General features: G+C 41.9%; 1 protein-coding gene across 4 annotated transcripts in view; it reads left to right on the top strand.

Annotated features, from left to right (window-relative positions):
- The window catches only part of ABCA1 (ATP binding cassette subfamily A member 1), a 125077-nt gene that overhangs the window by 13661 nt on the left and 83893 nt on the right, over positions 1-27523 (top strand). For 3 of the 4 annotated variants that reach the window (XM_020801436.3, XM_072991979.2, XM_020801440.3), the window contains 4 exons: positions 7524-7666; positions 12670-12763; positions 14298-14439; positions 16051-16169. In XM_020801436.3, the coding sequence (XP_020657095.3) occupies positions 7601-7666; positions 12670-12763; positions 14298-14439; positions 16051-16169 (421 nt within the window). In that variant the 5' untranslated portion in view covers positions 7524-7600. Of the gene's footprint in view, positions 1-1100; positions 1208-7523; positions 7667-12669; positions 12764-14297; positions 14440-16050; positions 16170-27523 lie in introns of those variants that run through there. The other variant, XM_020801439.3, reaches the window with a different exon arrangement.

Raw genomic sequence — 27523 nt, 5'->3', positions numbered from 1 at the left:
AGCTAGAACTCTGTGTGTGATTCTTATGGAATCAGTGGAACTTACGGAGGACATGACTCACCAAATCTCCACTGATTCAATGGGTCTTCTCTGGTTGTGTATTACTCCTGGATTTCAGTCACTGAATCATTTTATTTAATTCTTTGTGTACTGGATCAGAAAGTCTCAACAGTGGAGTGCATGTGTGGAATTTTGAAGTTCCTAGACTTAATGAAACATCTAAAGGAAACTAATTAGGAAATACTTTATGACTTTGGAGAGCAGCTTGAGTGGAGATTGATAGATGGCTGTTGGTACTTGTGTAGGGGATAAAGTTATACCATGTGATGCAGTATTTTTGATAAGTACACATTGTAGAACTGTGTATCCTCTGGTTGTGTGCAATAAAGGCCTCAAGGCATGATATAAAGGGAGTATCACAAGTATATCTCTTAGGTCTGTCTATCTTTTGTACTGTACAGTGTAAGCATCTTTTACATATGTCAAGTCCCAGATAGAGCCTTGTAGACATATTCTGAGCTCCAAGCTTCTCCATGTTCAAAATCTCATTATCCCCCTACTAAATAGAGGGCAATTGATGAGCAGTCCAACAAGTAACGCAACAAAGTACCTTTTCAACACTGCAACAGGCAATAATAGCAAATTGCTTTCTGAACACCATAATGCATAATATGAGCAAATTATTTTTAAAAGATCATTTTCTCTGTTCTGCTCTCATTAGGACCCAAATGGAAGACCACTTGACAACCCTATGTGTACACTTACTATCTTATATTAGGCAGTTACATTTGTCCTCAGTCCTGTTACATTTGCAATTTCATGAATGAAAACTTTTAAAAATGCTTAAAGGCATACAGTGCAAGTCATAGTATTTGTAGTTGTGTCAAAATCTCAGGGGCTCTAAGGTCAATTGCTGATGAATTCATTTCAAATCTGATTATAAACTGTAAGGAGACTTCAGAAATCTGGCTGACAGAAGCCAGCTTCCCCATTTCTTGCATTCCCTAGAATGCAACTGGGTATATCAGCTGCATTCAGCTGATAATGGCTTGGCCACAAGATTTGAGGGTCAAAGCTCACATCCACCGCTGTTTGACACACAGCACTCTGGTGTGGACTGCAGTGCTTCCTATTGCATTGAGAGCAAGAAGCTGACTGTGTTGACCATTTTGCGTGCTGAAGGTCCATATTCGCTGTGCTGCCCCAGGTAAGCCTTTCAGTCTTCATATGTTTGGGGTATAACAATTACCTTAAATTATGGACAGGTTACCAGATGGAATGCCTTGCAACAAATTGGCTCATTGATATCAATGAAAAATACTTAGATCTTATGTGTAATTTAGAAGTGATAGTGTATTCTCTCTTGTCTCTTGTGTGTTTGGGTGTGTGAGGTTGATGATGTTTCACACAACTCTTTGAGGAGTGATGTGCTAGACAATTTATTCTTAAGAGAATGTCTTTTCAGTAGCTTTCCTGACTTGTTTCATAATTCTGATGCAATGTAGTCTACGTGGAGCAGCAAGATTGTACATGTGGCACTGCCTAAAAGAAAGGTACAGTCCTGCTGATCACATTATGAAGGAAGAACTGAAATGGGGGCTTCAGACAGTCCCTTTTGGAGGACTTTATGTTCACCCTCTCAGGGCTTGACTTTGGTGTGGAAACTCCATGCATAGCCCTTGTGTGCACTTCCGGTTGCCAGTCCGACTTGGGAGACACGCATCATGTCTGTTCTGTGCTTGTGTAGCTCAGTCAGGGCAAATGTCTTATGCAACCTTGAAATTGGTACAAATCAGAGTAATAAAGTAATGCAATGGAAATTGAAATGATCTAGTGCATAGTCTGTTTGGAAGAGGGAAATCCAGGGGTTTGATACATGATGGAGCGAAGTCTTTCAATGAAAGGTGTGGATAGTTTTGAGAGTGCTTTTTCATGCTTCTGTAATAAGTCTGGAGCAGTGTAATTGTGAATGGATAATACTTAGCACAGTCCCAGATATTTTCAGCTTGAGCCCGATTTTGCTGCTCAAACTCAATTAATAAAAATTAAAAAGGGAGATGACATTTTGCTTGTTAAAAAGAGCAGAAAACAAATTTATGCATTTCCTCTAAATTCTGCACCCACTCATTTAATACTTATGATGGTTGTCTGTTATAGGCAACTCATGGTTCTTTTGAAAGAAACATTTGTGAACCATTCAGCAAAAAGTTGAGGGACTGAGTTGTTGCTTCTGGGTGTTTACTTTGATGACTGAGTGGGACTGGATATACAGAGTGCTGTGGTCTGTGTCTGAATGAGTAGCACACCCTCTCCTCAGGCCTACATGTCTGCCACCATGCATTCTACACTGGAAGCAATGTGGCATGTCACTGTACTCTGTGTGTACGTGTTGCATGCATGTCTCTTCAGACTGGTGGACATAAGTGTGTGTATATACTGCCCTAAGGATCTTCACTATATGGATTTTTAAAAAAATAGATGCAAAACGGAATGTTGAACAATACTAAAATAAGGTTGCAGAAAATTCAAATAAGACATTCCAAGAGTAGGTTGTACATGTAGTGGAGACTATATAGATCATAACATTGAAACATTTTGTTGCAGAAAACAACAGGCAAACTCTGAAATAGCTCACTGTGGGGTTGTTTCGCACATGCATGGATTTCACCTGCTTACTCAGTGTTTGATGACTCGTTGCTGATTCTGTGGACTGACTCCATTGAAAAGCATTGTGAAATTCCAACTTTACCTGTGAGGGTCTGTACATGCATGCAACAACACAGTTTGGTGTTGTGGGCGTCAAACCCTGTGAAAATCGGTCTTAAGTGGGCAGATCAGCTCTTGAGATATCCATGTGGTCTCCAGGAATTTAGAGACCTATGGGCAAGGTAACCTCCATTGGCCTTCCTAAACAGGAAAAGTAGAACATATCAGGGGGCAATCTTAAGACCACGGTAGTTGTGCCACATAAACCAAGAATATAAGAAAATATAAATAAAAAATGACCACTCCTGAGGCCAAGGACTGTTTACCAGCATTTGCTGCAATTGAGTGTTCTTTGTATACATTTTAAAAATGTTTGCCATGTCATTGTGTATTTTAAAACTGGTAAGAGCTCACATTTGAGAAGGAGACAGGAGTTGCAATTGGAGCTGGATCCAACCTTTGAACCCTGCTTATGAAAGAGCCCGGTCTGATTCCCCCCCTCCCCCACCAACCTCCAAAGACTGGGATCTTTTTATCTGTTCTCTGAGCAAGGACAACACATCAGAAGCAGCAGGACAAGTTGACGTTTGCATAGCAGAATGCTCTGGATCTGCCCTGCAGACGATCACATTAGGAGGTGGGAGGACAGGACAGTCTCTTAGTCCTTCCGTTCCAAGGGTGGGGTGATACATGGCTGAAGCTCAAATGAAGCCAGCAACTGTGTGCAGTCCGTGGGAGGGGGGCGGATGGGGAAGGTGTTGGGCTGCAACCCCCATAAAGCCTGGTCAGCATAGCCAATGGTGAGGGATGCTAGGAGCTGTATTGCAGCTGTCTCTGTAGGGCGGTAAATTCCGTATCTCTGAAGTAGCTGCTCCTGTACTTAAATGTTGCTCTGAATTCTTTGGTTATGTGTACTGTATTCAGATTATTATGTTGAAAGCTGCTCAAAGTACTGCATAGAGTGAAGGCAAATTTCACAAAGAAATGCACACATGCTGGACTGTCACGATCGTTCATAGCCTTGGGATTGTCCATGTTATGCCCTGGGATGCAGTCCTGCCAGCAGAGGGGTGACTTGGAACTAGGCTGAGATTATACAGAGGAGCCTGACTGCTGATCGGCGGAACTGGGGATTCTGGGTAGCGCTGGTCCATGGATTTGCTGTGATGTACGTCAGCTGCCTTCAGCACTAGAGATATTAAATGAAAGGCAAGAGAACAAATTAATAATAAGCAAACTATCAAAAGTTGCACACTTGTGACTGGAGGTACAGTACTATGTTCTGCCGTTTTCACGTCCACACAGTCTGCACCTATGTGCAGTCACAGGGGAGCTGAGAGGCATGAGCGAGGTTTGAATCCTCAGACTGAAGTGCCTGTAGGCCTGCTGTGGTAACCTGGACATCTCTGAAACCATAAGTGCTAGAATCTTGCTTGAAAAGAAACAAGTGGGCTCTGCTTGCTGGAAATCCTCTTTTAACCTTTTCACAAAGGACACAATGTTTGCCATGTCATTGTGGCTCATGGGTAAAGAAATGGGTAAAGAAAGGGGAGTTCCTGGGCTAGGGAAGTCTCTTGCCTACAACCTATACTGTGTAGGCAAAAGCCTGTGCTGCTTGCTCTCAGGGAGTCTTGTAAGATTGCCTGTCCCAAACTAAACAGTTATTTTGTAGGGGAAAGGTCCTCCAGCCACAGACACCATTTCCCCCTCCTCATCAGAGAGCAAACATCTGTATTGTTTGCCAAAGCTTCCTTCTTCCCTAAGGCTGTTGAAAGTTTGCTTAGTACTGTACAACTGTGGAGAGGAATAAGGCAACTCATTCCAAGAGCACCATTTGATTTCCTCTCCCTCACCCCTGATTTTACAACTGTGAAAATATGGTAACATGCAGAGTGGTCAGGGTGTCTAGGGCTGCCTCTTCCAATTTTGAAATGTTGTTGTCCTGCAAATCCTATTGCCCACACCGTAATCCAGGGGTATGGGACTGTTGTTCTACACTTCTGGAACATGCTGGGTTGGAAAAAACTGGGGAGTTGGGATTGTTTTTAGGTTATTGGGAGCTCAGAAGTAAAACCTTTATTTCTTTGGAACTGCCTCACAGTTTTGTGCCCTGAAAGAACAACCCTCCCTCCAGAAGATCTATGTTAGCCGCCCCGAGTAGACGTGGTCTAGAGGGGTGAGGTATAAATTTAATAAATAAATATATATATAAAATTAGGACCACAGTTTCTGAACTGTGGAGATGTAGCGCTTGTTCTGTAGAGCTTGCATTTCCCTGAAGCTGGCATATTTAGCAACAGGATTGTGCATCTGGTAAGCTGATGGTCAGCCAGAATTTCTCAACCAATTTCTAACCAAGGGGTGGCTCATAGCCCGGTGGTTGAAGACATAATTTCCATGGAGAAGATCTTTGCTCTGTTTCTCAGCTTCCTCAGTTAAAACGCAGTGCTAGCTCTGTTCAGGCATGCTGAGGAAACGTGAAGAAAGAGAGGGTGGTAGCCTCTTCACCACCATCTCAAGTTCTGTTGCTTTCTGTGTCTGAAAGTTGAATTTTGGAGAACCTCTATGGACCTCAGTGGCTCTTTGAATGGGACCCCCTACTCTTACAGAGTGACAGAAGTGGAGGTTAGGGGCTAGTGTATTCCCACTCTTCATGTTTTTATTCAGACGTTTTCATCGCTACTGAGTAGGGCTACTATTGAGTCAGAGTTCCTAAAATGAGCAAGCAATAGAGCTTTGGGGCAACTTTCCCAACCTGGCCTTCTCCAGATGTGTGAAAACTACAAGCCCATTATTCCTAAGATCTCTGGCCACTGGGATTGTAAGTCAACAGATCTGCAGTACACCAGCAAGGAATCACAGCCCCCTTTTAAAAGTTAAGGTAACTTTTGAGTGCAACTCCCGATGTTATATGAGATGGGCCCTTTCATGTCGATTTCTTCCCTCCCCCCCTTTATGGTGCTTTCAGTAAATCTGTAAATGGTGGTCCATTCAGGTGGCCATTTTTAACTGAATGTGTGTATTCATTACTTCAACAACAACAACCTGGGAGGTAGCAAAGATGGGGAAAACTCTTTTCCTAATGCAGTGGAGAGCAGTTGCTAGTCTTCACCGTGTTGAGCCAGCAATGGAGAGCAAAGCAAAGACTTTGGAGTTGTTATTTAAGTGGGTGTTTTTACCCCAGGTGGAGGAGAGAGTTCTATTCCAACCAACCACCCTTCACCCTCCTATGCATTGGAGGACAACAAGTCAGTAGAGGGAGAAACCTGCTGTCCTTGGGGTGGCTCTGCAAAACCTCCTTGGTCATGTCTACAAATTTCCACACCTAGTGAAACCAATCCTTTAAAGTGGGGATAGCATCATTTTAGCAGTTTCTGGCAACTAACATCCTAGCAACAAGGATTTCCAGTTCCAAACCATTACTTCAAATATCTCTACAAAGAATTAGAAATGCCAAAGAGAGATGCGGTATAAAAATGCATGTAATGATTGGTACTTGGACATACAGTACTCTGTTCTTGCAAAAATAGTTGACTAGCAGACACTCTTTCCAAATCTCCATATTGCTAAACCTATCTTTGCACTTTGTAGAGAAGGCTCAGTCTTGCTCTTTTTCCATTAATGCCCTCTACAGTTCCTGAGCAGATTAGTTAAGGAACCATATTTTATGATTCTGCTGTTGTAGTTCAGCTGAGGTCAAGGGTCTTCTCTCTTATTTGTTCAACTGGTCGCTTACACAACAGAAGTACATTACTGGTTTGTTTAAAAATCTGCACTAATAGGCCATCTTATGAAAATAGAAGGTTTTTTTTTCTTTTGACAAGGATCTTAAGATCCTGGGTTGGATCCAGATTTATCATACTTAGAATAAATCCACTGAAAGAAATGGGACTTAACATTAGCCATAACTAAAGTCCTGTTGTTTTAATAAGTCTATTCTTACTATGACTGAATCTTGGTTCCAACTCACTGAGAAGAGTTCCTGGTTTTTTGCCACTATATATTTCATACATGATTTTTCCCCTAAGCTGTATTGGAGATGTCTGGTTGTTTCCAGTAATTAATGCTGTCCTCATAACAATTTATATTTGGTTACTGCCATTTAAAAACTAAAATTAAAAAACTGTGTGATTAAGTTTTAACTTTAGGTTTGAATTGCTAGATTTGATGATTTTTTTTAAATGGGGGGTAATTATTTGGTTTCATATTGGTTTATGTTTACTTATTTTAATTACAGTATATTTAGTTAATTTTGATGCATTTTAAAATTCTAGTTGTTATATACTATTTATTACGCCTTTTTAATCTGGTGATGAATTATGTTATATAAGCAATAAATCTGGACTAAAATGATCTGAATTGTCCTTCAGAGCAGTAAACAGCCTGTACATTGCTCATAGACAGAGGTGAGAAACATGTGGCCTTCTAGCACTAGTTCTCCTGCCATCATCTTTAGCAAATCAACCCAGCACATGGCTCATTCCATGGCACCTGTATCCAATAGCACATGGTGCCCCCACTGTGGTTGGTAAGGGGAAAGATGCGATGCCACAAAATCTTCCAAAGCATCTCTCTTTCCTTCTGACATCACAGGAAGTGAGCATAGATGAGGTGCTGACCCCCCTGAGGGTAGTGTATGCCTGACATGGGGCAGTGCCCTGTATACTTTATGGGAGGTGTGCATGACAGGGTCACATATTACTTCTTAAGGATACAGTGGAACAAAACAGAGAGCTGAATGTGTATCCTTGGAATTGCTTGTTTTTCCTTGCGAATTAACTAAAGTCGGTAATCTTCCTCCTTTTTTTAATTTCTAGTTGATGACCAGCCACAGTGTCTCTGCTGTGTGCTGTTGCCATCTGTGGTGGTGCTGCTGGGCGTATACAGAGGGAAGATGGACTTCTGGACACAGCTGGGATTATTGCTGTGGAAGAATTTCACCTGTAGGAAAAGGAAAACGGTAAGACAATATGGTTGCTTTTTGCTCATGAATTAGACAAGAGCATTTTTCTCCTTGACCTCTGACATAGCATTTTTTCTCTCTTCTGATTTTGTTCCTACTGGAGGTTGGATATTACCTGATAGACACCTTGAACATGACACACCAGACACAGTTGTAACAGAATGGAGAAATGTCCAGTCCATTGACATTGCAATTCCAGGAGATGCCAGAGTTGAAAATAAAGAATAGGAAAAACCAACACAATACCTGGCAATTGAAACATCTTGCTTATGCATGAAACACACTTCAGTGGTCCCTGTAGTCATTGGGGCTTTGGTAACAGTGTCAAGAAATTTGACACATTATTATAAGCAGTTGCAGATCTCAGAAACAACACCATACAAAAAATGGGCAATATTAAGAACAGCATATATACTACGTTGATATTTAACATACTTAGGTTTTTGGTTAAAACTTGTATCTTTTTAGGTAATACCAGCCAATGTTTTTATAATTTTGATTGTCTGTGCCTGGCATTTTTAATCCTCATCCTCATCTGCTGCCGCTGCTGCCACCAAGTCACTTCTTACTTATGGCGACCCTTTTCAGGCTTTTCAAGGTAGAGAATAGTCAGAAACGGTTTCTCTTCTTCTGGAGGCACCTTGAGACTGTGTAACTTGCCTAAGGCTATACAGGCTCGCTCTACTTTCAGAAGGCACAGTGGGGAATCGAATTCCAAACCTCTGGCTCCACAGCCAGATACCTACGTACACCGCTCAGCTATTTAGCCAATCAGCAGATAAAAATCCTTTCAGATATAAGAGCCTTCTTAAACTATTAGCCTCCTCCTCCTCCTCCTCCTCCTCCTTCTTCTTCTTCTTTGGCAAAATAAATACACAATTGTGGCTCAAATGAGGAAAATGGAGTAGGATTTGTACAGAGTGTGGCAAACGCAGGGGGTAAGCAGTCTTGTACAAACTTAAAAAAAACATGACAGAACTTTAGGAATTTTACCACAGAGAAGTACCTGACAAGACAAAAATCCCAAGTCAGCTGCATCTTAGAAAATAAAGCTCTGCTGGTAGTTAAGAAAAATTCTATGATCTATACACGTGCAATACTTGGATTAAAATCAACTGAAATGTCACTATACAGTAAGAAGGTTCTTAGAGTTCTCCGCAGCTCTTGGAGGGCTGAGTGTTAAACCAAAAATAATAAAAAAAAAATTCAAGGGGAGATCCTCTATCTCGTCCTCCCTGCTGATCTGGCCCAGATCTTCAGGAGGTGAACTGTGCCCCTAACCACCCACTCCCAAGAATTTGGAGCTAAAGAATATGGCTCCTGGGCTAAAGATGGTGGTGACATCTGCTCCGGATTAGGTACCATGGTTACCTGAGTTTATGCAGATAGAGGGAAGCGAGGGTGAATCTCTCGTGTAGACAACCATAGATAAGTATGCAAGAAGTGTGAGCAGCTTATGGCTCTCCAAGTGATACTGGATCTCAACACCCATTATCTTTTAGCAGTGGCGATATTGGCTTGGGTCTCATGAGAGTCCAACAAGATCTGAAGGCCATGGTGGTGAGAGGATTCTTGTAGCTGTAACGCAAAACAGTAACTTCTCCAAGTTCTGATGAAATTGACCAAACACACTCAACCATCATTGTGTAAATGCCCTTTCCCCTGCCTGGTCACCTCCTGGTCTTCATTTCTTAGTGCTGGGATTCAAACATGGTGGAAGGAAACTTGTGTCTCCTCCGTTCTTTCGCACACATGCAGTGTTGGAACTTCTGTTTGAGCAGATGCAATGCTAAAAAAACATTGGTGCCGTCATGGTCTAGATCAGGGGCACGGGATCTGTAAACAGGTGGGCGCAGATGTTACCCATGCATTATGCCCAAACAAAGGTGGTTCTGATGAGCCACCACATTTCATGAAGATTTGTAGTGATGGAGCAGCCAGGATGGCAGTGACATCAAGCCCAATTGATGGCAGGGATATCAGCTTGTGGGTTGAAGTTAATATTGTGCCTATCCTTGAAGGAGATTGCATCATCATCTTAGATAGCGGGTTGTTCTCGGGTAGATAAATGAACAAGAAAAGATGGTGAATAAGATGAGTGTGTGCATGTTTGCTCAGCCCTTGTGATTGTTTTCTGCCCACAGGGTTCAGCCAGGATATACTTTGTCCTGGATGTCTTCCAGCAGCACAAATGTAACTCTTGAGCTGCATATGTCAAGCTGAGCTTTGTACCCAACTTTTGCAATACTTATTTCAGCTGCTGCCGTTGGGAAAACTGGTATGGAAGGGAAATGCCAGCTAAGCTGTTAACTTGATGAGCTCTTATAGTGCAAAGAACCTTTCAAGCAAACCCACAATAAGCTGCAAAAAACTTAAGTAACAATTTGAAATGGAAATCTCTGAATGATGTACACTGAATTACAACAGTGGAGTGTGGTAGTTGAATAACAGCAAGTGGAATCTGCAACAGAAAGTTGCTACACAGAATACTTGCTCTTCTGGATTTAAGCCAATCAGTTCCTCCCTCTCCCCCCCCCCCAATTTGTGATTTTCTCATCACTCAGAGATAATAGAATAGTAATTGACTGTGGGCACAGTATTCATTAAATTGTTTCATGCTTCCTCCAGTATTCAGAGTTCTTAAATTTATCACCATTTTGTTTTTGTTTTTTATCACTTGTTACCTTTATATCCCACCTTTCCTGTAGTGGCTTCAAAGTGCTGTACATGCTTCTCTTTCTCCCCAGTCTTTGCTCATAATGACCCTTTCAGGTAGGTCAGACCCGTGGAATTTCATGGCTCCATGGGGACTTGAATATGGATCTCAGAAAGGCCCCGCTCATCACTCTAGTCACTGAACTACATTGGGTTTTCCCCATGCATGCTGATACATTCCTCTTGTGCAGAGGTGGTACTGTTTCATCACCTAAGCCTGAATTATGAAAATAGCAGGATTTTAGCACTTTTACAGAATTGTGCCTCTTTTCCTGATTGCTCATGGAGTCCTGCCTTCATCAAAGCCCTGGAGGGCCTCAGTTGTACTCAGGGACACACAACTATTCAGCCTTGAGTAAAAAAAGTTTTTAAAAAACTCTTGCCCAGTGGCACACACAATAAAAGTGATTATAGGAGAGAGGTGGAAAGAAGGGTCCATGAAGTTGCAGGCTTTGGACCTAAACTCTCAGAGTGTGGGATTCTGTGGTTCATTGACATGTCCTGAGGACCTGAGATTTGGACATTTCTCAGAAGCACCCCTGACAGATGCCGCTATTGCTGAATTCACAGCTTCACTGGGTCTTTACCTTGTCTATTATACATAGACCATTTTGCAGTTGCTGCTAAAGAGGCCACCTCATGCGACATCACAGGGCCCTGCCCCGAGGTCACAGACTTTGGCCTTGAAACGCCAGAAAATTGCTAGCTGTCGCAATGTGGCTTGTGGTTTAGTGCCACTGGTAACACTGAATGGGGACAAAGAGTGGTGGATCATCACATGAAAATCATTTAACTCGTGCATTTGCTACAGTTATACCCTCCCCATTTTGCCACAGAGGCTAAGGTGTTCTGTGTAGGATTCCTGCAGGGTCTTCCATTGAAGTAGTAGCTGGGAGTCAGACCTGCTTAAGTTCAGTAAGATTTTAATAGCTGCAGTTTTAGATGAGGTATCCGTGTTAGTCTGTGCTGGCATATCAAGCAAAAATAAAAGAAAAAGGCCCAAGGAAGTGGGATTGCCCACAAAAACTCACATTAAAATGTAGCAGCTGGTTTTTAAGGTGCTACAATGTTTTGTTTTCTTTATTTTTTTATTTTGTTTTTCCGTGTTATCTTCCTTCAGACCAAGATATGGGCTAAATGGTGTAAATTCACCTCTTTTATACTGCTACAGTATTTAAGATATTGCTACAGTATTTAGATACTGCTACAGCATTTGAGGGGAAGGGGGACTTGAGATTTAGCTGAGGTACAGTAACTTCCCTTGCCCTCCTTTATACCATAGCTGTACCTTAAATGTCAGTTACCTAATTTTAAATGTCCACATGTTGATAGAGTACATAAGGACTGAAACAGGATACGTTTCACAGTAGCTTTGCAAATGAGTTCATGAAGCATTTCATTTGAGCGAAGGCAGCCAGGTCAGGGTATAGTGCCATCTTTAAGCTCTGGGGTTTTGCAACATGGTGTTCTTGCATTTTCACAAAGAAAAGGACCATACCTGTCTTATTCAAAGCTGGTACATTCCCTGATACAGTTTCCTAGATTATAGTTTCTATGCTTTGCATAGGCTGTTACGTAATTTTTCTCCAGAGCATCTAGAAAGATTATGTGGTGGACCAATCACTGTATCTGTGCAGTAGGGATATGCAGATCTACAAAGTTTGCATCTGTGGACTTTGTCTCTTTCCTGCCCTGGTGCCATGTTCTCTTGCTGTTGGCTTTGGGAAGGACAGAATCTATCCTTTTATTCAGAATCTATCCTTTTGCTTTTATTCAAATATGCATACATTTGTACATGTTTCATATTATATGTGCTTTCCCATCTGACCTAAGTGTGTTTAAGAAGTGTCGTGCGTGCATTTGAAATGTGCCCAGTTTCCACACTTCAGACATGCCCAATTTTGTGGGGAAGGTGTGCCCACAGCCCTCTGTGCACTCCACAGTATGGATTCTATAGTTCCTTTCCCTGGTGTGGAGGTGAAAGCCCTTTTAAAAAGGGTCTTTCAAATCCATTATATAGATTTCATTATAACCCATAAAAGGGGATCTACTTTTTTTTTAATTTAACACTGAGATATGTTTCGTGAGCTGCTCTGTGCTGCCAGAAATGGAAATCTAGAGCTCTGTGCAACTATAAACTTGTCCAGCTGTGATTTTATATTCACACAAATGCAAAGATAGGCAATGCTTGTGGAAGATTTGGCTCATTGTCCTCAGTTTCCTGATGATACCGAGTGCAGGTGATGTTCATTGTTTTGTTGCTTCTCTTGCATTCTTTGTTCTAGATCCAGCTGTTGCTTGAGATTGCTTGGCCTTTGTTTATCTTCTTCATACTGATCTCTGTGCGGTTGTCTTACCCACCCTATGAGCAGCACGAATGTAAGTATAAAAGACGTGAACTTACACCACTAAACATTTTAAATATTTAAAATCTGGAATTCAGACTTGGATGTAAGCAGTTGATAACACAGTTCCATAAATTGCTACTCTGAATTAAGTTTCACTGAGTTCAGTAGGACTTGATTATAGGTTAAGCTCAGGGTAAAATGGTAAGTTGGGATAGTTTCTGCTACTCTGAAACTTGAGTGTTTCCACCATTTCTTAGCTCAGTTGGTGTCTTATTGAACACTTGATTCATAACTGAAAACAAATTGTAGAAAAGTTGAAAAGAAGTTGACAAAGAGTTCATTTCTCACTGGGTACAAGCATATTCCATACCTTGGAAAATGACCTTTGTGGATCACAGCTTCTACCCAGGATTGCCTAGCCAGCAAGGCCATTGAACTAGATAAATTACACCAGCCATTCTTTTTCAACTGAAATAGAGTGCTTAGAAGTTGCTTTTTAAGCTTAGCTGGCTTACCTTGATCATGAAGTGCCCGAGTCGACATAGCTAGTAGCTGTACTGACCTGGAGATTCTGAGACTTGTCATCCAAAAAGATAACTTTCATAAGCTCTGAATTTCTTTCATTAGGATCTGTTGTTGATCAGGTTCATGTTCTCCCATATGGTATTTCCTTTTACCTATATGGTGAGCATGGCCAGATGCAAAAGCGGATAGGACTTCTGCTCCTTGAATAGCTGCATAAAAGAGAGAATGGCAGAAGATGTAGCTTGTCCTACAAGCTCAGCTTCTGAAATTGTGTCTTCTAAAGCAGGGGTCCCCAACCCCTGGTCTGCAGCCCGCTGCTGGTCCGTGGCCTTCGCAGGATCGGTCCACGGAAACAGATCTCTCCCCCAGCACACACTGCCCCCCACATGCACACATGGCCCGCTGACCTGCATGTACGGGTGCTCCGCCCACCCGCACGTGCACGTAAGCGTGCCCTGCTCACCTGCGAGTGTGCCACACCCACCTGCAAGTGCACCATGCTCACCCCCTGCATGCATGTGAGTGTACCCCTCCTCCACTGCAAGCACACCATGCACACCTACAAATGGGGGGTGCCCCGCCTTCCCCCGTGCACAGACCCCCACCTCCCCAACCAGTCTGCAGTTCAGAAAAGTTTGGGGACCACTGTTCTAAAGAACTGTTTAAGGAGCCCTGCCTTCTTTTGTGTCTGGCTCCTCTTAATCACTGATACATCAGTGGTTCCCACCTTGGGTAACCCAGTTTTTCTTAGACTAGAATTCCCAGGAGCCTTTGCCACCAGCTGTGCTGCCTGGGGGTTTCCGGGAGTTGCAGTTCAAGGACACCTGATTTGCACAAGGTTGAGAACCACTGTTGTACACTCTCTGTGAACATGAGAAATGGCTGTTGTAGAGAAATACTTCCTGAAGGAATCCCTTCATGTCATAATTACTTCCTGTGTTAGGAAACGGCTGACTTTTCAGAGGAACGGCTTTTCAAAGAGAGAAGAAGTGGCCTGATGATGTGATATAATGTGCTGTACATTTCTCTTTGCCTTCCAGGTCATTTTCCAAACAAAGCCATGCCTTCAGCTGGAACACTGCCCTGGGTCCAGGGGATTATCTGCAATGCCAACAACCCTTGCTTCCGCTACCCAACACCTGGGGAGTCACCAGGCACTGTTGGGAATTTTAACAAGTCAATGTGAGTGCTGGCCATTTATTTCTTAATTAATCTCCTGCTCAGAGAGAAGTTTGAGGGCTAGTAGAGAGGAATTGAGGCAAAGCAATCATGCAGTACGTTGCGTTATTAAGAGTACAGGCTGGTTGTTGTTGTTGTTGTTTATGTACCTGGGGGATTCTCTTTATAGAAATTAAGAAACTGTAGTTGGGAAGGCAGCAAACGATGGAAAAGGGGTTGAAGTGGGTGAGGTGGCATTATCCAGGCAGAAGACACAGATCCTGTGCACATGCAGCACATGTTATGCTTGCTGCTTCCTGATGCCCTAGCAGGCTGTGCAACTCAAAGGCTTTTGCAGCCATAGATACCTTTGCATGGAGAAAGGCAGCTGCTGACCTATATCTAATAAACCAGAATATCCCTGCAGAGGCTGGTGTATGGTCCCGTAGGCCTCTGGGATATTTCCTTGGCAGCCTTGGTGACAGGAGGAGAAAATCCATATGCCTTATGAAACGTAATGTCTGAGAGAGGTAGGACTCAGACAGAGGCAGATCCAAAAGTCGAGCCCGTGCATCTCTCCTTTCTTTCCACCAACATTTTACTCAGAACTTGGAAGAGTTATATTCTTCTACAGTTTCCAGAATCTAAGCTTTGATTCTACCCATCTCACAATTTAAGGGATAGAAACAAGCTGTCTAAAGCTGGAATGGAAGCAAACTGCCCTTCAATATTCCAAGTCTCTTTCCTGGTTTTTTGAAGACTCAGTGTTCACATGTACTCCCTGTCTGAGGCCATGTTTGACACTACTAACTGCTTGCATCAACGTTCATACTTCATTTGGCATCTATACCCTTAAAAGAGGTTGGTATGGAATGGAATGACTAGTTTGTGATGTAAAAGAACAAAACATTTCTATGAACAGTTCCTCAAAACGTAATCAAGACTGCAAGATTTGCCCCACTCAGTCTGCCCTCACACCAGCCCTAGATGTTTTCTTGGCTGAGACAGAAAATCTATGTGTCGCCACTGCTAATTAACACCAGGCGCAACCCGCCAGCCTAAAGCTTATTAAAATTATCTTGTGGTGGTTTAGTGTAATGTACGAGTCTCCCTATAGCATAGGCTCACCAGGCAATGTACTTATGAAAAACAAAATGGTAACAATAAAATGCAGCAGCCCAAAATAAAATTATGTTTATTTTCAAAGCAGAGCCTTAAAATACCAGTAATGTCAATAAATGCAAAACGCTCTAAAATAATCATAGGCAAAATAATCACAGAACTAAAACAGCTCAAATTACAACCAGAGTAAAAGAAGTAAACAAAGCCTGGAAAATTTACTGTTTTATACTACAATTCCAAGAGTTATAACAGGCTCAGGGAGCATTAGTAAACAATAACAACAACAACATTTTGTTTTGCACAGTCGGGATGTAAAACACAAAATCTGACCATGAGCTTGCAATAAAGCAGTAGTGCATCTGTTTCAGTGGGACTTGCACAGATGAACTTGTGGGTTCAGAAATCTAGCTATTTGCATTACAAAGAACAGAAATGGGGTTATGCAACCTAAACTAACATTTTTTTCCCATCTGTTTCCCTTTTGCTTCTTTACTGTTTCCTGAACTGCGTCAGTGTTTCCCGATTATTCTCTGATGCCAAACGCTTGCTCTTGTATAGCCAGCATGACACCACTATCAAGGATGCAGAGACAGTCGTGGGAAAACTTCAGAAAGTTGGGAAATCTTTTACAGGTAATGGAACAAAGTGTGTGTGGTGTGTTTTGAAGTGTGATGTCATGGCAGTGATTTTGAGGCTGGGCAAAAGGCCCTTAAAAAACGGATTCCACAATGCCTAAATGAGAGATGCGCGGGAAGGGCTTACAGGCCAACTCCATTTACTGGGCTCGTAAAACATGACCTCATATTTCATGTATGTGGAGAATAAATGCCTTATTCAGTTATCTAAAAGAGAGGTGGAGAAAGGGGGAACATGTTCATTTCCAGACCTGTACATGGCATTGGTGGCCTGAAGCAGATAGTTGGGTGAAATGGAAAGCTTTGCACAAAAGTGGAGCCATTATAGTGATGTTGGACTATAGTCAGATTATTAGTTTTTTAGTGTGTGTATCCAAGTGATATGGAGAGCTAGAAGTGAGAAAAATCCAGTGGAATGTTTAGGTCACATTGCTTCATTTTATTGCAGTTTTACTTTTTGCAATACATATAAATACACAACAGAAGTAGAATTTGCAAATCATTGCATGGTCAACGGTAACAGCATATAATTTCTGTGGCCTGTATCCTGTTCAATATTTAAGTTGCAGTGGCAATCTAACAAAATACATGTTGTATGCAGTCACATGCCTGATTGTGCAGTCGGGTCATGTGATCAGGTACACAACTGTGTGCAACCAGCACGTCATCAGATTACTGGAGCGGATTCTGTAGTTGAATGTCCACACTTGTAAATACTGACTTAAAGCTAAGGATTTGACTACACAACTTTGCTTTGCGGTAGCCATCCACAGTAATACAATCGACCATCATATTGCAGGAAGTCACTAAAGGCAGAGGCAGAAAGCTGTAATTGTGAGGGGAAAGGCATATTGCTTGAGATTGGAATTTTCCAGTTGGTCTACCCCTTCCCTTCATCTTCTTTTTTCTTTTCTTTTTTCTTTTTTAAAAATTCTGAAGTGAAATAGTGCTTATCTCATACAGTGCTACCTTTGGCAAGCGTAATTTTAAAAGAGAGAATAATTGCTTGGAGGAATTGAGACAAAAGATGCTCAGCTGAGAGGAACTGATGTAGTTCTCCACCCGCTAAAATGTTTATGACCACCACCCCCTTTGCATCAGATCAGGAGATCACACGTGCCAGAAAAGTGATGCCAGCCGAATAGGAGCAAAATAAACTACCATATGCTGGTTGAACAAAAGAGACAATTTCCTGCTTGAAAACACTGGGCTTCTCCATGCTTAGCTTATGTTTTGTAGTCCCCATTTTTTACTTTGATGTTATTGTCTTATACTGTGGAGTAAATAGCCAATGTATTCCCCCTGTTAAACATATGGGATCTAGTGAGATTATTCTGTTGGTGGAATTGCTTCTGTTAGTGCCAGTCTCTCCTCATGCATCCTCAAAATCTGTTCCAGAATAGCTTTTTGCCTTTCAGAGCAGGTTTTAAGAGTGTGTGTGGATGAGCTGCTGAAGACATTCATGTTGTGCTGGGACTTAGGCTTTAGGCTATACCTTTGCCAGAGATAAATCATTTTCAGTTGGAATTTGAACGCTTCTTAAATGACACTGAGCAGCAAATGAAGACTTAATATATCTTGAACTTTTAATTTGCAGTATTAAATGGGGTCAGCATACCATGAGTGTGAATATTATGTTTTTCTGAGTACGCTGTGTGGCTAATAGGAGCGTATGTGTGAGCACATGTATTTGCATATATAAAGAATAAGAATTTTGTGAGATTGGAAGGAGAGAAGGTGAATCTGTTGGTGTCCCCTAGCCTCTAGTGGAATTGACATTTTTTCATTTTAACACTTTGAAAAACTGATGTAGTTGAGCAATAAGAAGAAGAATATGACCAATGGTTAAGTTGTGCATTGCTCCTCAAATGTTCAAAGTGTTTATAATCATTATCTCAGTAATTATTACAATAGGTTGCTGTTATTGCCTCCTTATTCAACATGTGTTTGAGCATCTGTGCATGCTATATGTACACATGTGGAGACTGAATAAAATTGGTGCTCAAAACCACATAATGTGTTTATGACTGAGGTAAACTGTGATCTCTGACATTAGCTCCAATTCTGAAATCTGAGCTGTGTTGCAACAGTAGATTATTATAGTCAGAATCCTGTTGGTGCATGCAGACGGTGAATTGTCACGGTGGTGAATTGTTACTAATGGGAAACTGGTTGAACTATGAGGCATGCAGCTAGTTGCTCAACAGGCACACACTTAATACTGTGGCTAGTGGCTTGTTAGTTAGCAGCAGTTTGCCATGGCGAACTGCACAGTTTAATGTATGCGTAACTCACCAGCAGGATTGTGGCCAGTAAGGATAATAATAAAACGAAAGTGAAATTTTTGAAACTAATGCTAGAAAATGCTAGCAAATTGATTAGAAAAACAGCTCCTGGGTCAAATACATATTTCTTTGATAAGGCAGTTCAAATTATGGCAGTCCAAATTTCAAATTGTGCTTAGATCAGTGGACATTAAAAAAAAACTGAAGGAGAACATTGTTTGCTGTAATTTGGAACGTCTCTGAATGACAGGCTCTATATTGTTAGTGAAGACTGTAGTGAACAAAAGTGTGCTTGTTCTTTATGTTGCACTCGCACAGTCTCCAGGAACATTAGTCAGAAGCTCTTCTAGCCATGACTTATAGCTGCAGGGCTCCATCTCCGGCAAAATGGGTTTGTGGGGGAAATGCCCACAATAATGAACTCGGGATGCATTATCCAAAAGCTGAGAGGAGACCTCAAAAGCTTACATGTAATGATAGTGTTCTCACTTATGTGATTGGTAAGAAAATTTAAGGGAAACGTTTTTCCAAGTCAAAGGGCTATGCTGGCTGTGGATAGTGGGAGTTGTTGCCTGAAATCAGGAGGGCACCCAGTTGGGGATGCCCTGTATGATGCTCATGCCAGTACTACGTACAGATGGTCACAAGTAGAAATGTTGACTGCAGAGATGAATGGCTTGGGACCTCTGTATACTACTGATCCTTTTAATGGAAAGAAGTCCAAAGAGCTTTCCCTCTAGAGCTTTGGGAAAGGAGGAAGAACTCTGTTCTGCAAATGCACTTGAACAGCTGTTCTGCCAGGTGTGTGTGTGTATCTAAGTCACCTAGAGTTCAGTGTAGCTATATGGGTTTAGGATTGCACCTTTGGATAGTGAAACAAGAGGGTGAAGAGAAAAAGAGAGCTTTTTGATTGGGATTTCAAGAATGCAAATGCATGTTTGAAATAATTATAAAACTGAAAATGGAAAGTCATTTCTTATAGTTAGAGTAATGGAATCAATGTTTGGTAAGAACCATAAATAAATTCCAGAGGAGTACTTAGCTGAGCTTTTCTGGAGTCATGCTAAGGTTCCAGAACAGGCCATCTCAGGTCCTCATAGAAATGAAAGAATAACTGAGTTGGGAAGGGGCCTATAAGGCCATCTAGTCCAACCCCCTGCTCAATGCAGGGATCCAAATCAAAGGATATCTGACAGATACTTGTCTAATTTTCTCTTGAACGCCTCCAGCGCTGCAGTGCTCATTACCTGTACTCTAGCAAGTACAAAGTTTCCCCCAATATTCAGCTGAAATCTAGCGTCCTCTAACCTAGTGGTCCCCAACCTTGGGCCTCCAGATGTTTTTGGACCACAACTCCCAGGAGCCTTCACCACCACTTCTGCTGGCCAAGATTTCTGGGAGTTGAAGTCCAAAGACATCTGGAGGCCCAAGGTTGGAGACCACTGCCTAACCTGAGTCCATTATTATGCATCTTGCACTCTGGAATGATTGAGAACAGACCCTACTTCTCCGCTGTATGACTGTCTTTTAAGTATTTGAAGAGTGCTATACTATCTCTTCTCAGTCTTCTTTTCTCAAGGCAAAACATGCCCAGTTCTTTCAGTCTTTCCCAACAGACCTTGGTTTCCAAAGCCCTAATAATCCTTACTGCCCTCCTCTGAACTCGCTCCAGTTTGTCAGCATCCTTCTTAAAGTATGGTGTCCAGAACTGGACACAGTACTCTAGATGAAGCCTAACCAGTGTTGACTAGAGGGTAGCTAATACTTTACCAAATTTGGAGACTATACTTCTGTTAATACAGCCTAAAATAGTATTTGCCTTTTTTGCAGTCACATCACGTTGTTGGTCAGCTTGCAGTCTACAACACAATCCTTTTCGCTTGTAGTATTACTGAGCCAAGTATCCTCCATATTTTAATTGTGTGCTTGGTTCCCCCCCCCCCCCCCGGTGTAGAACGTTGCACTTAACCCTGTTAAATTTCATTATGTTGTTTTCAGTCGGGTGCTTGTGCCTATCAAGAATTCTTTAAATTTATTTCTGTCTTCCAGCGTATTGTAAATTTTATTCTAGAGAGTGACAGAAACTTTGCTTTTGAAAACATGTTTTTAAATGCCCTGTTTGACTCTGTCTGGCTTTTGGGTGGAATATTTATTGCACAGTTGTGACCAAGTGGGAGGGCATCCACACCCCCAATTTTGAGTTGAGACACACCCAGTCCGCTCAGGTCATGAGCCACCTAAGGGAGTATCTGAAGTATTCAGAATTACTTTTGTGGTCTTCATTTTCTGCTGTTTTTTCCCCCATGTTTAAATGTTTAGTGTTCCGAAGGATGTTTCAAATGGTTACATTAACTGCATTTTTTTCTTGTCCGTTGGTTGAGTTTGCAGCTGGAAAGGGCAGGGTATAATTTTAAAAAAATAAAAACATAAACAATGAGAACCAGAGCAGTGTTCAGATTTTCCCCCCCCAGAACAACTGCATTGTTGATTCCTAAACTGGGTGTTACAGGAAAGAATATGCCCTTTAGAGACACAGTGGAACAGAATTTTATCACTGTAAGATATCATAGGTACCAGGTTTGTTTCTGAGTTTATTTCCACCCCCTTAAATAATTGACTTTTGGTTGTTTATTTCTGAAAGGTTTATGTCAGCCTTTAAGACAGTGGAGGGGAATATTTTGTCCTCTTGATGTTTTGGACTACACTACAGCTTCCTTAAACCCCACACCATTGACCACAATGGCCGAGGTTTCTGGGATTTGAAGTCTACAGTGTCTGGAGGTTTGAAGGTTTTTATATATCTTATTTTAATCCTTGAGAAACATGTTTTTGAGGTTCTTCTGAATGTTTGTCTCTGAGATAGTGGGATGCCATGAGTCCTTTCTACAGTTAGGTTGCCTGGTTTGGTAGCTCCCTTCACCTATGCTAACCCAGCCTAAAACTCTGGATCATTTTTCTCAGAGACTCCTTTGCTTAGGCTCAATGGGAGCAACCATTGCAATCAAGGCAGCATAGCTAATTGCATTTGTTTAATAGTGACCACAGCATGGCATTCCAGGACATATTTTTTGCCACCTGTGTTGAATGTTCTTGTTGATCCATGCATCAATTTCATTGTGGCTTCTAGGCTATGACTTTAAGGTGTTATTTTTGCTTGTCTGATAATCTGACAGCACTGCTTGTCATTTTAGTCTAGCCACTTCTCACAAGGTCTAGGAATCAAATGCTATTTTCCCCTTCAGCTGCATACCATTTTGTGATATAGTTTCTTCCACTGAGTCAGTTTCTGGCTCAGAGGCAAGCCCAAATGTGTGGGGATAGGTAGGATGCAGCACAGTGCCATTGTCTTCCTCTCTTTAAAAGCTGTCCCTGAGTCAAGATGTTGAGAGCGTGGCCTTTACAAAAAACAAGGCACCTTGCTATCAGCTTGCACTTCCTTCAGCCTTTTCTCTTTAAGAGCCCAAGGGTCCAGAAGTGGCATCATTTTCTAAGGATTTTTTAAAATTGCAGTTCCCCCAACTTTCCAGCCAGCATTGCCTATAGGAGTTGTAGTATCCAATGACTGACTATGACCTTGCAATGGGCCCCTTACTTCTAGATTGAGCTCTATAGTTCTTTCCTTGCAGGGCTGATTCACGCCACCCTTTTTGGCTCTTATCCGTGTCAGAGCTTACAGTGATCTGTGCTGTTGCCATCTGATTCTAGCCGGTTACCGTGCCAGCCTCACATGCCACAGTTGGACAAATTGGTTTCTGGCATACCATGGGCCAGAAATTGTTAACCCCAAGGCTTGAAATGAAGGAACTCGGAGCTTAGGGTTGGGATTTAACCTACTGAATTGTGTGAACTGTCTGTGCTTGGGCTGCATAAGATTCCATAGGCTGAAAATGGAAGGAATGTGGCATTGCCCATGTGATTAGCATACTGTACAACCCTTTGTTTGTTTGGATCAGTACGGAGGCATCGTAGAAATTAATAACGTTAGTACTGTGAGCATTGTCTTCTGCTTGTGATTGGTTAACGGAGCAGAACTTTCTGCCCTCGGTTCTTCTGCCTTTTGCTCGAGTCCCACTTTGCAACCATGGCTTTGGTCCAGCAGTTCACCCTGGTGACCCTGGAAGGTTGAATATGCTCCAGATCTGGATCTGACATTGGCTGGCTGCCAACCTCTGTCTGACTTGCAGTTAAATAGCTAACTCTTCAGTGTGTACGTTCTGGTGGCTCAAAGCTGGTTTGGAAGCCAACATGCTGAGATCCTGTTGATGTCGATGGGTTGCTCTGTCAAAATACCAGTTGTGGACCCACTGAATGCAATTCTTAAGCATCCCCCAGCTTTTGATATGTATTTGCCAAATCCTCAATCACATACACAGCTTCACTGAGATAAAAAAAAGCACAGAATGTTTGACTGGTTGTGTTGCAGAAGTAGGAAGCAATTTTATTTAAAGCTTTTGGGGAAAGGTATTTTGCTTTACCAGAAATAAATGTTGAATTGTGTCCATCTTTTTCAAAGTTAGCTTTGTGGCACAAATGGCAAATGGAGTTCTAGGTGTGACTTGTCCACATATAATCTCTCAGCCCACATGTTGAAAATTTGTATGGATTTAAATGAATTCTGAGTGTTTTGAATTAGTTGGATTCAGGATTTACCTGAAGCAAAGCAGGGGTCCTTTGGATCACCGCTGAATGTACAGGCCAACAGTGAGCTAGGCTTCCCTCTTTGAAACAAATAGGATTTTGTGATTGCACTGTCCTGAATAGTTTCACTCTCCTTAGTCGTTTCATTTGATTTAACAAAAGACAACAAAAAAGCAGGTCTCAAAAGCAGGTGCTTTGGAACCGCTTTATGGTAACACTCCATATTGTGGGGGAGCAACACACCTGCATTCAGGAGCAGCTGCTCTAACAATATTTCAGCAGAAGTTTCATAAAAAATGAAGAGTGGTCAGACTTATTACTTCTTGTGGTTGTACCAAGAGCCTCCCCCCACGTGGTGCCTTCTAGATGCTTTAGGTGATAAAAGTTGTCAGCATCCCCATCAGCATCAGCCCTGCTGGCTTAGGGTACTGTGAGATGTAGCCCAACCCATCAGAGTGCCACTGTGTTGAGGGCAGACTGGGTTTCGCATCTTTCTCCTCCTCTCCTGTTTCTCAAGCTGGACAGGGTTTATTGCTGCAAAGAACTGAAAATGAAACAGTGGATATCAGGGGTGGGGAGCAATTGGCTGTTCAGATAGTTTGCTTTGTAAGTCCCCCAGTTCTTTGCCATTGGCCATGCTGGCTGTACCTCCTAGGAGCTGATGTCCCAAATATTTGGAAGGCCAGATGTTTCCTGCTGCCTTCCCTGATAATATCCTAGAAATTGTAACTTGTCCTGTCGGCCCTTAAAGAACAGCTCCCTCCATCTCCAATCTCTCAGCCCCAGGAACCTGAGCTGCATCTGCCCTGACTGACCCTGTTCAGGCCTCTCTGCTAGCAGAACTGGCACGTTCACTGACTCAGCTTCTTCTCTTATTATATTTTTATGGAGAAGAAGTACCGGGAAATGCACTTCTGGCCAACAATATCCTTTTATGTTCTGTTGTTAAATGTTTATCGTGCTGAGAAAACACACTGTGTAGCTTTGCATGTTTCGTGCTCTTAGGCTGTTGGCCCAACTTGAGCAAGGATGCAGCTAAGACTACGACTACACGATCGAATACTGCAGGATTTGTGCTGCATATAAAACAAGTGAATTTGAAGTATCTTTTTACTGACCACATGATACAATGGCTATTTGAAATCAGTCCAGTCCTTTTTACTCCCAATGTGTCTTTTTTTCTCTGCCGCTGGGAGGCTTCTGCTTTTTCAAGGTGGAATGATCTGAATGGGTTCCCCCCCCCCCATGTGGTTAATTATGATATGTTCTTGTAAAGGCAGAGTGGAGGGCTGTCTATAGGGGATGCCTGAGTGATGTAGGCAGTTGGAGTGTGATGTCCAGGACTGGGGGAGTACTCCCCCTGCATTCTTGCCTCTTCCCCATTCTTTCTCCAAAGTTTTTTTTTTAATTTCTTACATATATAAGATTAGTGCAAGATCACCCTACCACCTTATTCTAGGCCATTGTTGTTGTTATTTCCTGTATTTATGTCTCATAAAAGGATCCACAGAGGAAGGAAGGAAAGAAGGAGGACTGTGGGCTGAAATTGCATTGCATCCAATATGAATGCGGCACTCCCAAGTCAATTTGTAACCCTGTTTGAGCACTGACTACAATATCAAATGTAATATAGGCTGTGAACCAAATTGCAGCCAAGCTGAATCATTCCAATTTGGCTTTACAGTGTAGTCACACCCTAAGCCGGTTTTGTCTCAGTTGTCCTAACAAAACCACACAAATGACACTGAACAAGATATTTCACTCTTTCCCAGAATGTTTTCATCTAGGTAACAAATGCTGTTGATTGTTGATTTAAAAAATTGTTTTATTTTTAAAAAAGGAAATCCATGGTGAGATGAAAGATTTTGAGACTGGATGTGTGTGTGTGTGTGTGTGTGTGTGTGTGTGTGTGTGTGTGTGTGTGTGTGTGTGCGTGCGTGCACATGCGTGCCTCACAAAGCCCTTCCAGCCTTCTGCTTGTGGCATGGCAGTTACCGTAGGCTCTCTGAGACTGTGCCATTGGCATACAAACTTTGGCAGGTTCTTCCAAGTTGGCCAGGCATGTACGAGTAGAGTCCCTGTAGCAAATAGTGATGAGGCTCATCACCAGAAGACTAGTCTCTGGGTGATGAACTGACTGTAGCAACTATTAGCACAGGGGCAGTACTGTATTGGAACTGTTGTGATCTGCATCAGTGAAGTGATAAATCAACCCAACAGAATCATGCATCGTTAAGGCATATAAGAAGAAATTATGTTAATATAGTCTGCTTCAGAAATAGAGGCAGGACAAGACCATTGTTTTTGCTGTGCTACCAAGAAAAGCCACTTGAAATCTGCAATAATGGCATTGATAAACACTAAGGCAACATAGGAAGAGTTACAATACAGGTGTTTTCCCTGACTTAATCTATGAAGTATTGGAAGCCGTGTAGTGGAAATTCTCCGAAATCACAAGAAATGCCTCTGTAGAGAACCTTGGCTGGTTCCAAGAAGCCTCTTACTATATCTTTAAATTGCTCTTTGACAACCAAAATGAATAGTTGGTTATAAAGCTCTGTGAAGTGTAAGACTTTGGACTTGAAAAGCATAGTTGCTTTAATTTAGTATTGATTAGTGGGAAAATTCTGTTGATAAAGAATAGTGCTATCATTCAAACCATCTTATCAAGGTTGATCCGTGTTGTATCTATTTCATCCAGACTTGTCTGTCTTTTAGGGTTCATCAAGCTATCAGTTTCTTTCTTTCTTTTTTTCCCCCCAGAATTTTTTATTTTTTTAACATAAGGGATGACAGAAAGGAAAAAGGGAATTGGAATTAATGAGGAAGAGGGGAGACAATAGCATGCTAATATCCATTCTATACCTATTGCCATATCAAATTTTTAAAATTATTCTGTTTACTCTTTTCTGCCTTCTAGATTAAGTTCTCATTTCAATATATGCTATTCACATTCTGCCTTTCGATACAGTCCACTTGTTGAATAGATCCCATCTTTCTGTTGCCTTTTGCAAGTGATCAGTTTCTTTCAATAGAATGATTTGGCTTCGGAAAGCAAGGCTTGAGAATACAGGGAACATTCCCTCCATCATCCTTGCATGTGAATAACAACTGCATGCTGTTAAGTTGATTCCTATGTATGGCAACCCTTCTCAGTGTTGTTATAGAGTATTCAGAAGAGGTTCAACATTCCCTTCTTCTGGGGTCATCTTGGGCCTGTGTAATTTACCCAAGGCCACACAGGGTGGCTCTTGTCTTGGAAGGCAGAGAAGGGAATTAAATTCTCGACTCTTGGCTTTACAGCCAGATTCTGTAACTCCATGAGCTGCAGCATATTTAAACATTCTGTGAGAGTAAGACAGAAGTTGAAACACTGAATTTAAGCCTCCTGCCATGAGATCTTTTTTTAAATGTGGGATCAGTAGATCTTAGACTTTAGGGTTAGGATCCTGTTGAGATTATCAGCTTTGACAATGGGCATAGTGCAATCTGTTGGACTTTTATGCCCCATGTGCTGCAAGACCTTCCTTGTGCAAGGATTATCTCTCTGTAATAGAGCTCCACTTACATATCAATGCCATGTGTGCATGTGAGAGAGGCTTATACTGTGCTGATGCCCAGATGGATCTTGGCCAAATCCTGCTGAGCATCTTATACCAATAATTTGATGGTACATGCACCAGTGAATTCTCGATCTAATGGAAAAGTAGACCCACTGACAGTACCTGGGTATCACTAATTCAGATGCATTTGACTAGGTTTCCCACCCTCCCCTGGTAAGCATGCTTAGGTTGCTATATTACCAAACATGACTTCTGGTTCATTTTAACTATGGTCAATAGAAACCATCCACTGCTTACGATGCTAGTTTGTTTCTTATAAACATAACTAAGATTCATCACAGTTTAAGGTTCAGACAAACAAAACTACAATTTATTTAAAGGAGAAGCTTTAAAGGTACAGACATACAGTTCATTGATGAGGTTCGTGACAACATTTGAAATAAGCAGGAGACTAGAGCTTTTATTTTGTTTTATGGAGCTGGTATATCTCCATATTTTTCTCATTTTCTTACATACTTTCACACACAAAAAGCAAAGCGTGCTGCTTATATAACCACCCCATGGCACTTAAAGCAGTCTCTGGGTGGTTTACAAGTTAATTATGTAGGCTACCCATTCCCCCCACCCCCAGTGACCTGAGTACGCATTTTATTGACTTCAGAAGGACAGAAGACTGAGTCAACCTTGAGCCAGCTACCTGGGATTGAACCCCAGTCTGTGAGCACAGTTTTGGCTGGAGTACAGCAGTTCAACCACTGCACCATGAGACTCCTCAACAGACAGTGACTGAAGGTTTAGAATTAACTCAGCTAGAATGGGACACTGGTGTACCCATACTTTTGCTTTAGCAGCTCTGTAGAGGAGT

The sequence above is a fragment of the Pogona vitticeps genome, chromosome 2 (genome assembly GCF_051106095.1).
Source record: "Pogona vitticeps strain Pit_001003342236 chromosome 2, PviZW2.1, whole genome shotgun sequence".
Taxonomy (NCBI): domain Eukaryota; kingdom Metazoa; phylum Chordata; class Lepidosauria; order Squamata; family Agamidae; genus Pogona; species Pogona vitticeps.
This window is presented reverse-complemented; position numbering and strand designations above follow the sequence as displayed.